Source organism: Apteryx mantelli, chromosome 16 (assembly GCF_036417845.1).
Source record: "Apteryx mantelli isolate bAptMan1 chromosome 16, bAptMan1.hap1, whole genome shotgun sequence".
In the NCBI taxonomy this organism is placed as follows: domain Eukaryota; kingdom Metazoa; phylum Chordata; class Aves; order Apterygiformes; family Apterygidae; genus Apteryx; species Apteryx mantelli.
This window is the reverse complement of record NC_089993.1, coordinates 12,025,595-12,039,760: the sequence shown is the minus strand read 5'-3', so window position 1 is coordinate 12,039,760 and position 14,166 is coordinate 12,025,595. Positions and strand designations below refer to the sequence as shown.

The 14,166-nt window shown below is 35.0% G+C and overlaps 1 protein-coding gene across 4 annotated transcripts in view; it reads left to right on the top strand.

The window, feature by feature from the left end:
- Nucleotides 1–14,166, top strand: part of SMG1 (SMG1 nonsense mediated mRNA decay associated PI3K related kinase) — a 71,480-nt gene that overhangs the window by 18,264 nt on the left and 39,050 nt on the right. For all 4 annotated transcript variants that reach the window (XM_067306493.1, XM_067306492.1, XM_067306494.1 and 1 more), the window contains 12 exons: nt 1,116–1,252; nt 5,001–5,059; nt 5,808–6,021; nt 6,836–6,961; nt 7,054–7,126; nt 7,783–7,880; nt 9,478–9,651; nt 10,748–10,972; nt 11,652–11,753; nt 12,225–12,494; nt 13,089–13,219; nt 13,881–14,042. In XM_067306493.1, the coding sequence (XP_067162594.1) occupies nt 1,116–1,252; nt 5,001–5,059; nt 5,808–6,021; nt 6,836–6,961; nt 7,054–7,126; nt 7,783–7,880; nt 9,478–9,651; nt 10,748–10,972; nt 11,652–11,753; nt 12,225–12,494; nt 13,089–13,219; nt 13,881–14,042 (1,771 nt within the window). The remainder of the gene's footprint in view (nt 1–1,115; nt 1,253–5,000; nt 5,060–5,807; nt 6,022–6,835; nt 6,962–7,053; nt 7,127–7,782; nt 7,881–9,477; nt 9,652–10,747; nt 10,973–11,651; nt 11,754–12,224; nt 12,495–13,088; nt 13,220–13,880; nt 14,043–14,166) is intronic.

The following is a 14,166-nucleotide window of genomic DNA, read 5'->3' as shown; positions in this document are numbered from 1 at the left end:
GAATGTTCACATAATAGTCACTGTGACTAATAAAATCTTCATGTTCCATGAGTCTTCTAATTTAATCACCATGAAAAAATCTAATGTTAGTCTTTTGAAAAGAAACCTTATTTTCTTTTTGCAAATGAGGGAAGTATATCAGTCATATGTATTGAGGAAGAATAAGGTCTAACTGGTGTCTAGATCAAGTAAACTGAGTTGTGACCTTTCTCGCTGATATCAATGGTGATTTTGATCAACTTATATGAAATGTCTTCTTACGAAGATACTAGTTCTCTTGTATTATGAATCAGCAGGGGAAAAAAGACTTAAATCAATGTACACTGTACCTATGCACAAGTTCTGTTCCTCAACAGAGGAATTGTATACCTCTTCCTTTTAGAGGCATAACTCTTCTAGCTATCTGAAGATGACTACCCATAACCTTTTCTCTCATGCCAAAATGAGAGAGAGAATCATGTTTCTTGGTAGTCACTTGGGATATAATCTGGTTCTTTACTTAAAGAAGCAACTTGATTTTTCCAAAGGGTTTGCTTTAAACATTTTTTTTTGAACTATTTTGTTTATATGTTCAGTCAGAAAACTGATTTAACCACACCAAACATTTTTAGTTCCATTTATACTGAAGAGGACTAAATCCAGGACTTAGTTTAGAAGTAAATCCAAATTTTGCTTAGTTCTGAAAGTGTGTTTTCCTGGGTACTGTTAAGATTCTACAGTACGTTTTAGGTATCTGTAGGGGTATTTCAGTACCGAAGCTATAAGTGTGTCAAGTAGTTGTATAGTTTTTCTGTAATAAAGGTATATTTCAGCTCTGAAAGTTAGTTAATTACCTTATTCTTTGTAAATATTGAGATAAATCTGCTAACTAAACACAAAACAGTTTGAGAGACAGGAGACTGGCCGTGTTTTTTCTGTCCACCAGAGGAGAGGAAATATTTTGGTAGCTAAACTGGATTTTATATTTAAATTTCCCCATGTTAGCTTTAAAACAAATCAAGATGTATTTTTCACTTTTCTTTCCTCAAAGTACTATTACGACTTACTCAGTACACAAATGCCTATTGCATGTATTATTGAGAAAATGTTGTAGAGAAAACAATTGCCTTTTTCAGAGCGATCGTTGTCTTATTCTGACGAGTCTCGACTGTCAAATCTTCTTCGGAGGATTACTCGGGAAGACGACAGAGACCGAAGACTGGCTACTGTAAAGCAATTGAAAGAATTCATTCAGCAACCAGAAAACAAACTGGTTAGTAGTATTTCCTGTTCCATAGTACTGAAATACTTGTCTTTTTAAAAACATGTCTTTACAAAGATCTAAATATTGAGAAACGTCTGTGAGAAATATCTTTTATACACAATGAGGGAAAGAGTATTAAATATTCCTGGGTTGTCTGGTCTTTCTCTGACATTCTGGAAACTTTTTCTTCTGGTTGATTACCTACGACATGTTGCCTTAAAGCAAACTACTGAATGTATGAGCTATAAGGATAAGTATGCATTCAATTTGTTTTTCTTGTCTGGTCTTGGAAATATTCTCTATATCCTTCAACAAGGAAATAGAAGAAAATGCAAGTAAAACATCCTGTTGTCTTGTTTAAGAGCTGTTTTTGTATTTTAAATTAAAAATGTGCAGATATTTATACAGTCTGCAGTGAATGGATTGTCTAACAATAACTCATCTTTCTAGCTAAATGTGTGTAAAAACTGAGTTATAGGGAGAGTGCCATTTAGTTTCCTATAACCTATCCAGAGCATCTTATCCACATTTGAATTGTGAGTCGTCCTCACATAAATACCAGTATTTCCTTCAGTAGCTTCCTATATGTTGGCTGAGGAAGAAATGAGAGTCAAATTCTCTGAAGTAAACATGGCGCCTTGTTTTGGGGAAGATGGTTATTTGCATGGTGCAAGCCCACGGGCTCTCCTGAGAGGAAGAGCAGAAATTCTTAAGATACCTCATTGCTTCTGTGGTTTATATCCAAGTGAAAAATTTTATAGTTAATTTTACAGTAAATTGCAGTTTACTCTGAACCTCCCCTGGAATAAAATTGCTCAAAACCGTTATTTGTCAGTCTTTGTACCATAAGAAGCCAACAAGAAGAGTGTAAATTCAAACAGTGTTAGAGATGTAAACAGTGCCGTTTTGCTGTAATGTTTTCTCAGTAACTTTGCTCAGTAGGAAGCATCTGTGGCAGTGAATGTGTTTCGTAATGGCGATAGAGACTGGTAGAATCAGTAGGAGGTTTTGCTTCAATTTGACATCTTTTTGGTAATCTGAGTTCAAGGCATGTTTCTGATGATTTTAAGTTAGCTGTCGTAATGGCTGTTCATCCAGATTTCAGGTTGCAAGTCTGACAGCACTTTAGTGTCTTTTATTTGAAAAGCTGAAGCCTGATGGAGAAGAAATTGCAGTTTTATCTTTACCAGATAATTGTATTTCTGTAAAACAGAATATTTCTGGGAATAAGGCGGCATCAATTTGATAAACTGTCCATTGCATGCAGCACTTCTAGTTTAGGTTTCACAAAGATTGTGCTAATACAGAAAATGTTTTGCTTCCACTGGGTTGCTGTTGGACACGGGAACAGACTTGAAGCTATCAGTTGCAGAGACTTGATGTTACAGGTTTACAGTTTGATAGCCTGAATACATTTGTCAATATTTATGTAGAGAGAAGTGCATAAAAGAGAATCATATAAATGGAACAGTTGCAACACTTATTCTTCAGTAATTGATGTGTTTACCTATTTTGTCATCTGTCTTTGAAATTTTCAAGCTTTAAATTACTCTTGTCTTAACATATTAAAAATTAACTGCAGTATCTTTTTTGAATATAGGTGCTTGGTACTGATTTCTGCTTATTGGTTATCTTGCCTCTAATGATCATCTTATTAGATATAGATAGATATTGGGAACTTAAGAAAACACAGAATCCTTAAAGATTCCTGATTGTTATCAAGAGTCTAAGAACCATAATATGTATCCTTAGAAAAACTAGGACATATCATTCCAGCAGGTCAAAATGTATTTTGTGTCTTTCAGACTTAAAATAAAACCCATGACTCTTCATCATTGTGCATAAGCTTTCTAGGATTTTTTAATGTAAATTCTCCCCTGGTATGGTGAGGCCAACATAATAAGTCTTTTTCTTCATTAGGTCTTTAGGTTTTTAACGAGGTGTTGAACTCTTTAATGTCCTCAAGTGTTTTCTAAGAATTCAGAAAAAAATTATCCTAGAGTGGATATACATGAGTGTTTAATATTGCTTATTTTGAAATGAAGTATTAAAGGGTTTTTGTCAGATGCTTTTTCCCTCCCCTGCCCCCTTTCTTTTTGAGAGAGCTTAGGACTTCTCCAAATATTTAAAGGGCAAGAAGTGACAGTTTAAATACACTGACACTCATTTACAGGCAGTGCTGAGATACTTCAATTATGGGTTAATCTGGAAAAGTTAGGATGTCTGTGTCTGTCCATGCTTATAAAAAGTTGATTCATTCTCTTGCTATCTGGTGGTATTTCTGGTCTTTTTCAAAGCTGTGACACTTAAACATGGTAAGACTTGCATTTTGTACATCTAGGCACAAGCAGACCATGTGCAAGCGTAGCTAATAATTCAGCCTTCCTTTGAAACAAAATCCTTGTTAATTCAGGCATTTGCTGAGTAAATATTTTCCATAATTATTCCATGTTTTCTTTGGAATTACTTTCTTCTATTCTCAACCCATTTTTTTTTCAGTTTTCTTATAACTACCTTTTATCTAGGTTTATCAGTATTTCTTAGAATATATTGGACTTGCCATCCTAATGTCTGCAAAGCAGTGGTGAAAAAATTTGTACTCCCTAGTGATCAGAATGTTAATAGTTAGTCACTGAGAAACTGTTCCCTGGATTTCTCCCAGCTAGCTAATCCCTTGAATTTCTCCCAACTAGCTAATGAGAATAAGATGAGCTGTCAAGTGATCTCCACAATGTCAAATGTAAAATTTTATAATGGACAATACATAACCTAGCAGTAATTCCTGCACTATTTTATACTATTAAATGTAATTAAACAGAGTTCTTGTCTTGGCGTGGTAATGTAAATGTACTCAACAAAATAAATTAGTAAAAATATTTAAGCAGTGCATACTGGCATTTTGTTCCAGCTTCTAAACTGTATAGACGTTGTCTTTCTCTTTTTATAGACTCTTTGAGGCCAGGCATGTTCTTAAAATGTCCGCATGAGTTCTGAGGGGGCCAAGCAGGCAGATCTTCCCCCTCCCCCCCCCCGAGTCATGATGCTCAAAATTTAAACAACAATACAAAAATATGAAATAACATCTGCCCACTGTGTTAGATTATTATCTTCTAAAGGAAAGAACAAACCCTTTTATTAACACATCAGGAAAACTTCTTGTTGATACCTTACATGTAATACTGTTACAGCTAATATATTATTTTGCAACTCACTGATATATTTCAGTGCATATTAGGCAAATAAATATTTCTGGTCTTATATATACTGGAAAGTGCTAGTTGATCAGTAATGTCTTGCCCCTGGAAGATTTCTCTCCATTTCTCTGAAAGTCAGGCTTGCTTAAGGAGAAATTTTAATACTCAAGACTGTATTAGCTGCTCAATTAAATGCTGATACACTTGATTATTAATATAGGAAACTGAGTCTTTGATGTTATTGATAAGCTGTATGATGAGTCTTACATTTGTGATGTAATGTTATCAGCAAGAACTAAACTTAGAACAAAACTTGATATCAGGCTGCCAGTGTATTTTCCTGGTTACTGTAACTAAATATGAAATATAACATGTAGGATAATGTTGCAGTATTGCTTAATATAGTTCATGATAGTCTGCAGTGGCCATGGAAAGCATAATAGCATTCTATTAGCAAGCAGATTTGGCAATGGTGTGTTTAATGTGGGTGTAAACAGAATCTAGTTTGCAGAAGTTATTATGGCAGTATTATGTTTATGGCTTTTATGTATCTTGTGTTACAGGTACTGGTTAAACAACTGGATAATACCCTGACTGCCATTCATGATGTACTCAATGAAAGGTAAGCTGAAATTTGGAAAAACTAGGCAGTTTGAAAATTTTAAGGAAGAAAAATAGTGACAGCGTTAAATTTGGATTTCAGTATAGAAATGCAGTAGAGGGGGAAGTGCTGAAAGAAATTGTCATTCACTGTTTTTTCATGGGTGTGACAAATCATACTAACAGGACAGAACTGGGGAAGAGTTAAGGCTTTCTTAAGCTTATCAACAATACTATTAGACTCTAGAGTACACTTGACATGGGATTTTACTGCAGAAATACGGCTTCTATAGTTGATATGAAGTTTTGCCTCAACTAGATTTAATAGCTTATGTGTAGTGTTGTGCTGCCGTGGTTATGTAGCTTTTAAACTGAACTTAAATTTTTTTACAGCCAGATCTAGTTCATCTATAGCTAATTCAGAGCATATGTAGAGCGAACTCGGGCCTGTATAGGCTTCTTGGTGTTTAGATCAGTGTTTTCAAAGTCAGCTCTGTTATGAATCTTCTTCCTTGGATAGCTTGTTCCAAGTAGATAATTGGCAACATATATGGTATTCTTTTTAATTGATTTATTTCATAGAAAATGGATTTCGGATCCATAATTTTTATTTAAACTTTATGGTGGCTGTTGCTATTAAGTAGGAGGAGAACAGCTTTGTTCATGCACGTACCTATCTTCTTTAGAAAATGTTTTAATTTGGTATGGTTTCTCCTGTTCTGCTCTCACCTCTAAAATGTTACATTTCTTTTTTCTTCCCACAAATACAGTAGCAAATTGCTTCAAGAACTTAGACAGGAAGGAGCTTGCTGTCTTGGCCTTCTTTGTGCTTCTCTGAGCTATGAGGCTGAGAAGATCTTTAAATGGATTTTTAGCAAATTCAGCTCATCCACAAAAGATGAAGTAAAACTTCTTTATTTGTGTGCAACCTACAAAGCACTAGAGACTGTAGGAGAAAAGAAAGCCTTTTCATCTGTAATGCAGGTAAGACTACAAGTTAAAACAGGAACATAAACAATTTCTGTAGTGCAATGCTTGAATCAACTTTTTAACTAGAATGAACAACAAGTAACGCTATGTTGATGTAATAGGTGAGTGTAGGTATAAGTACCACTGGGAGGGAACTTTCTGTTCAAATAGAATTCTTATGATTCCGATTTCATTAGAAGAGAATGTCGTGTGTTCATAAGACTTGATATATTTGGATGCAACATTTTAGTATTTATCGCAGATCCAAGATGAAGAATCAAGTTGAAACCGAAAAGACAGCTCAAGTGGAATGGTAAACAAAAAGCAGCCATTTGATTGCTTAGATGTGCTCCTCCCATTTACAATTTCTACTTAAATTTCTGTTGCATCAGACAGCGGGGAGGATGTGCGCTGACAAACCTGGTCCCTTGGTTCAGGTTTTAAGGTCTATTTTAGGTGTAAAACTACTATATTCAAGATCAGTGCTCCAGTTTAATATTTATTTTATGGAGCCAGAAAGCTTCAGCAGAAGAAACAGGAGCTAAGGACAGCTAGTTGTCCTGTGACTGACTAAAATCTAAGAAAATGGCACCTCCAAACCTTGAACCTGCGTCTACCATATCCCAAGCAGAAGCCTAATTGAAGTGGTTGTTTTGAAGCGGTGTATGTGATGTTCTTTATCTTTTTGTCTCCGTGCAGAACGAATATTGAAAAGTACCTGAATCAGAGTAGTTTGCTAATAAATGCAGTTTGTGTTTAATAACTTACGACTTTTTCATGTGTTGTTTTAATGAAGTGAAATGTTTAGTAGCTTTGCTTTACCTTTTAGCTTGTAATGACCAGCCTGCAGTCCATTCTAGAAAATGTGGATACACCTGAGTTATTGTGCAAATGTGTCAAATGCATCCTTCTGGTGTCCCGATGTTACCCACACATTTTCAGCACCAATTTTCGGGTAAGCTTAATCTGTCCTCTGTTTTCTGTCTTGCATAGAAATGTTGGTATAACATATTGGGTAATTAACCTTTTTTCAAAACTGTTGTTCAGGACACAGTGGACATACTGGTTGGGTGGCATATAGATCACACTCAGAAGCCTTCATTGACGCAACAGGTGTCTGGTAAGTTTGGCCAAAGAGTCACTGATGTAGTCCACTCTAGCCTGCAGAAGACATAGGTTTACTTACTTGTGTCTGGTCACACTGACATGGATGTGGACATGAAACAAAAATGAATTTCTAGCTGTGTAACAGATTTTGTTCCTAGTAAACTTCCATTTGCTGTTTTATCCTATATGTGGGAAAAGGATGCTTTATGCAGGCTACACTTAAATGTCAGTTGCTTTGTGCAACTCTTCAGGAATTTTTAATAATTTTTCTAGTTCTCAATTCTTAAATTAAGTTGTGGAAAAATTAAGTTGCCTCTTAATGTACTTCTCAAACATGTCTGTGGTAAAGATACTGGAATTTAGGAAACTGCGAGACTTCTTCCTACCACTACAGTAGTTGTCTTGGAGGAGCTCACAGCAAGTCATTATGCTTACTGTATCATAATTCTTGATTCTTTCTTTAATGTATAGATGTCATGGGACAGGACTTGACCTTAAAGTGAAAATGGCAAAAAAGAGAAATACAATTGATAATTTTTTAAAAAAAGCTTATTATAAAATTTTCATGTGGATGACCTTTTCTTACCTTAGTAATATGGAATTAAAAATTTTTCATTTTGGAATGTTACCTTGTTCATCTGTTCTATTTGGCTTGGTATTTTTATACAGGATGGTTACAGAGCTTGGAGCCCTTTTGGGTGGCTGATCTTACTTTTTCTACCACACTCTTGGGTCAGTTTTTAGAAGATATGGAAGCTTATGCTGAGGTAAACAGGCTTTATTGTAGAGAGCAGAGTTAACTGTTACAAGGTCATTAAGAAATGCGCGGCTGTGACTTTATGTAAATATGACACTTGTAGAAAATAAAATTATATGAATTTCCTGGGGAAAAGAGGATGAAATTTCAGAATATATTCAAAGGATGTAGAATGATATTTCTTAAGTGCTCACAGACTATTTGGATAAAATTACAGCCAGGCTTTCAGCCCTTGTCTTTGAGACTGTTGTGTTAAAACAAATTAAAATAACTAGGCAAACAGAAATATCTTTAATTTTAAAGAATTGCAGTGAAGCTATTTCACTCTTTCCTGATATTTTCTCTAATTGTCCAAAGTTTTTCAGTTGAAGTGACTGTTTTGGGGAGGGTGAAAAGAGATTTTTAATGCTGTCTTAGATTAATGATATATATCAAGCATTTAAACAGAGTAACAGATTATACTGTGTAGTAAATAATGCAGCAGGAGCTCTGAAACCTTTGCCTAATTAATAGGGCACAGTTATAGTTTGTTTGAAGGTTCAGTAAAGGAGGAGGGTTTTTTCTTCTTTTTTCCTTAAGGCAAATGTGTTCTGGAAGACTGTATGGCTGTAACTAAATAATGCCATATTATATATAATTAGAGTTGCTAGCAGAATTGCTCTAGTTTAGGTGCAGATTCCATAGGTAAAACTGCATTTTCAATGCAATCTGTTTCACTCAAATGAATTATTCAGTTTTATTAGTGTGCTTATATGTACAGGAAGACTTCTGATGGTACAGCTTTAAGAGTTAGGATTCCCAGACCTTCTTGGCCCTGTCACATCTACAGAAATCTGCACTTTTGTGATTGTAGATGTGGACGTATGATTGTGATTAAGTTAGTGTAATAAGTCACTGCTTATCAGCTTGGCTGCTGAACTGGACAATATGTATGTCCTTAGTCATGGTAGAATTTTAAGATAGCATGCATCAACTTAAATCAAGGAGGAGACAGTTTAAGCTAGCGTGTTTTATCTTGCAGTGGGTTTGACCAAGGCTATATCTATACTAATGAGATCAGCACTTCTGGCAATGTTCCCAGGCACTGAAGCCAGCTGGCACGAAATAGCCCACTCATAAACTCGTAGTCTCTAGATCAAGATAGCTGCAGGTAAACAGTGTGTTGGGAATGGCCCCTGGAATGCCCCGAGACCCAAACTGCAGCCGGGGGTTGTACGGGAGAGTGGTAGCTAGCTAGCACAGGCAGAGGTATGCAGCAAACTGCTCTAACAGTGCAGCAGTGTGGATGGTCATGATCCAGGGAGCAAGAACACTTTAAGCCTCTCTCAATTTGCAAGATGTGGTCTGAGTACTGTTCCAGTGGCTGAACTGATGAGCACCATCTCATTACTGTTCTCTGACTTGCTCTTCATTGTGTGGTATGATATATCCTGTCTTGGTATGTTTGTGAGTTAGTTATATTGGATAAATGTATCTATTTTTGGATAATGTCTGTATGTTAATATATTAGATATATTTAAGTATTTTTAACCTGGTATTTTGATCTTTTATGCATATATTGTAACTATTAATAATGTATACTGATAAGTGAAACTTGTGCACTGTAGGACCTCAGCCATGTGGCTTCTGGAGAATCAGTAGATGAAGATATTCCTCCTCCTTCAGTATCGCTACCTAAACTGGCTGCACTTCTTCGGGTTTTCAGTACTGTGGTGAGGAGTATTGGGGAACGCTTCAGCCCAATTAGAGGACCACCAATTACGGAAGCATACGTAACTGATGTAAGAATTCAGGTTTTTCTTTTTGTTTGTTTGTTGCTGACATAAATCATCATCATATGCTGACAAATCTTCATGCCTGAGTTCGAGTCTGTGTATGTCTGGCAGTTGATAAATATACTTATATTCAGCTTTGAATGTATACATTTCCTTATTAAAGAAATATGCTACAAGAATTCCATTAAATATTCTGGTATAGATTGTGACAGTGGCAGGTGGGAGTCATAAATACCAGAGAATAATGTATTTTATGAAGATATTCTGATTTCATATGACTAAGTTCATGCTTGTTGTCTGTCTTTGTAACCATGTTACATGTTACCGTTTATTCGAATTATTATGGTGCTATAAAAATTTAAGTTTCATTATGAGTGTAGCTTACAAAATTTAGTTTTTATTGTATCCCTACTGAAATTGGATCTAATCAAAATCAGATAGCAAAGTCCTTTTCTTCTAAAGTATAATAAGGGAGAGTGTAAACTCAGAATAAATATTACACAATGTAAAAGTAGCTTCTGTGCTTCTGTAACAGGAGCTGTAGAGAGTGTGAATGATTTTGGAACAAAGATTAAACAAAACAAAAATATTTGCAGTTAACCTCTTGTTGCTGTTACATGAGCTGCACAATTAGATTTTATGCCTTTGCAGAATTCTATCAGGGATAACTTCTTGGATAAACAGTGGCATGGATTTCCCAACTAATGCCAAGACAGTTGTGTAACTTGCATCTTAATCTGCAGAGGATTCTTGTGACACAAGTCCAAGAAAACAAAACTAGTCCGTCTTTCACAAGAGAATAGGAGTTCTGTTGATGTCAGGTGGTGCCGAATAGAATTCCAAATACTTAATTTTGGGTTTCTATGTCTTTATAGGTCTTAAAATGAGTAACAAACCTAGCAATCAAAGGTTCATTTTTTGTCTTATACTTTTAAAGTGTAATGTACATGTGTGTTAGTCAGAATACTCTCGTGACAGAATTTACCATGCTGCAAAGGAGGATATAGGATACAGTATCAAATGGATGTGGATGTGATTAAATAATGTGCAGTTTTTCTCCCTTAAATGGAGTTTAATTTAGTTTCTTTTCTAATTTTTCCAGGTTCTGTACAGAGTAATGAGATGTGTGACGGCAGCAAATCAAGTGTTCTTTTCTGAAGCAGTCCTTACAGCTGCCAATGAGTGTGTTGGTGTTTTACTTGGTAGTCTGGACCCAAGTATGACCATACACTGTGACATGGTTATCACATATGGATTAGATCAAATGGAAAATTGTCAGACTTGTGGCACTGATTATATCATTTCAGTCTTGAATCTGCTGACACTGGTTTGTATATACTTTTATTATTGTTGTAGTTTTTCCCATTGAAAAATATTATTTATATGTATAATGCTTCTTTTTTGCATATTTGATATTGAGATAGATTTATTTGCTTTAAACTCTTTCTGACTATAAGCAAAGATAATCCTCTTTTAAATGCTTGTATTCTTTTGTGTGAAGCATATCCTGCTAGCTGTTTGTGCATTTGGATTGTTGATAAAGTGGCTTTTAGTTTAGAGTGGCTTTTTTCCCCCTCTTGCTGACTGTTGGGCAATGCCATTTTCTGGCCTCTCTAATTGATAACACTGAATTTCAAAATTTGAGTGGTTAATAGGTTTATCTACTTTTGCCACAGACAATAACTTTGGAAATTGGACTTCTTCAAAATACAGTTCTCGAAGACTAGGCCACATAAGTTTTTAAACCCATTTTGATGTAGGTTAATCGAGCAACATTTTCAGCTCTGCTCTTAAGTGCTACTTGAGTTGAAAAGCCTAAAAATAGCTAGATCACTGAATGTGAATTTGGGAAAGCAAATATAAAATGTTTGTATTGTTGGGAAGCTATTTCTGTAAGAGTTTTCTAAATGAAATATATGTAAATATTTAAGATTGATTAAAATATTGTTTTTCTACTAATCTGTAATAAATCCATTCAGATAAAGATTTTTTATTTTTATCGCTAGATTGTTGAACAAATAAATACAAAACTGCCATCATCATTTGTAGAGAAATTATTTATACCAGAGTCTAAACTACTTGTACTTCGTTATCATAAGGAGAAAGAGGTAAGAGAAGGGGACTTTTTACAGGTGTTTTACAACAGCTTTCATGTATTTCTTAGAACATATTTATTAGGCTGTAAAACTTTGCTCATCTTAAATATATGTGTGTGTGTGTGTGTGTATTTTTATATGTCTGCATTTATGAAACTTCTGAGAGAGCAGATGCAGCTAGTTCTTGTTTCAGGCATTTAGATTGGATAAGGAATTGGTAAGTTGGTTGTTATACCAGATGGAAAGTCATTAGTTGGTATGTTTTTCATACTCAGCGTGCATTATGTTAATAGGAAGAGCTGGTTCAGAAAGCATTCCAAAGATTATATAATTAAGTAACTCTTAATTATAGAAAACTGAAGACTTATTTGCATCACACTATGCTATTCATAAAGAAGTGTAATTTTTAATTCTATATTGGCAATTGATATATTAAAATTTCATGCTAATTGATTATTTTTTAAATTATTTTATATTCTCAAGGTTGTTGCAGCAGCCCATGCTGTATATCAAGCGGTACTGAGCCTGAAGAACATTCCTGTTTTGGAGACTGCTTACAGGTTGATTCTAGGAGAAATGACCTGTGCTCTAAATAGTCTTCTCTGTAGCTTACATCTTCCTGAGGCCTGTTCTGAGATCCAGCATGATGCTTTCAAGAACCATGTATTCAATGTGGCTAATGCAAAGTTTGTTGTTATATTTGACCTCAGTGCACTAAGTACTATTGGAAATGCTAAAAACTCATTAATTGGGGTGAGTAAAAATTGTACAGATAATCTGTACAAAAAGTGTTAAAAACACCTTTTTACTTAAGCTGTGGATTTCTTTTAACTTAAAGGGTAAACACAAGACTCTGAATATACCATAAGAGATTTCACCAGTAGTATGTATATATGATTAAAGGGATTATACTTGTTTCCTGACTTTATAATATAGAAAAAGGACTTCCAGTATTAAAACATACAGGATACGGAATGGGTGGACTATATTTCTAGTCTGTGCGTAATGAGAAGCAGTTTCCAGGGTAGATTATCTTACATGCACTGGTTCTGTTGTTATTCTTTGAGAAAAATGAGATGGATAGAGCAGTTTTAGGTCTGTCCCGATACTATATCTGACATGTGAGAACATTTCTTCCTTATCTTTCCAAATAAAAACATAAACCCCTTTAACAGGCTTAAAAAGGGGAAAGAAACAATCAAGGTCAGGGAATGAATGGAGTTTTAAAAAATTATTTCCCTTGTGTTGTGAACAAGCAAAACAAAATAATTAATGGTATAGAAATTACACTTTAGAAATAGATCCTATTTATTATTTTTTTGTGCTTATATTGCAATTGTTTTATAGATGTGGGCCCTTTCGCCGACTGTGTTTGCACTACTGAGTAAAAATCTGATGATTGTTCACGATGACATAGCAGTTCATTTTCCTGCTGTCCAGTATGCAGTTCTCTATACATTATATTCACATTGTTCCAGGTATGAAGACAAGTAATTTGTCAGTATTTTAGGATGGACTAGGATGGGCTGGTCTAAATGGAATGTATTTTCTGAAGGGATGAACTTAAACTATTACAATTCAGCTTTTGCCCAAACTTCCTTAATCAGTTTTTACTTTCATAACTGCAGGGAGTCTCTGTCTCAGTCAAGAAAACCTATTTTGGGTTAATTTGGCATTTTATTCAGAGACAGGCTAGGAGTCTTGAGTTTGAGTAGCAGTAACTGATGGAGAATTTTATTGAGAGTGAATAAGGAGCTATTTTGCTTACTATGAGATCTAGGAGTGACAGTGAAATGTAAACAGCAGGTTTAAATGCATTTTGGACCTTATTACTATAGAATGTTGCCAAACTAAGAGACAGTACTAATTAATTGCATAGCTTCTGTGCTTTTTCACTAAGCATTTGATACTGGAGATAGTTGAAACTATGCTACTGGGTTATGTAGCCTAGTGTAAAATTGTAGTTTTGTTTTTATATGCCAAGGATCAGAATACTTCTGGTTTTCTAACTTATGTGGTGGTTATGCTGATGTAATTACTGGTAGTGTGTGAGTGCATATGAACTTCTGCTATTGTTTTTTCCCTGTTATATTTAAGGAAATATCCCTTGTTTTGTTTTATTCTTTCCTTGCTTTCCAGGCATGACCATTTCATATCCAGCAGCCTCAGTTCTTCCTCTCCCTCCCTGTTTGATGGAGCAGTGATAAGTACTGTAACCACAGCTACAAAGAAACATTTCTCAATCATACTAAACCTTTTGGGGCTGCTGCTTAAGAAGGACAACCTTACTCAGGATACCAGGTAACTATCATTTTGTTATTAATTAAGAGGGCAATATTTTCATTTGTAGAACTTGGGGTAACTTTAACTGGTAAAGTATTTGGTTTTTGGAAATACCAGTAATATCTATGGAAAAAGTGGTTGC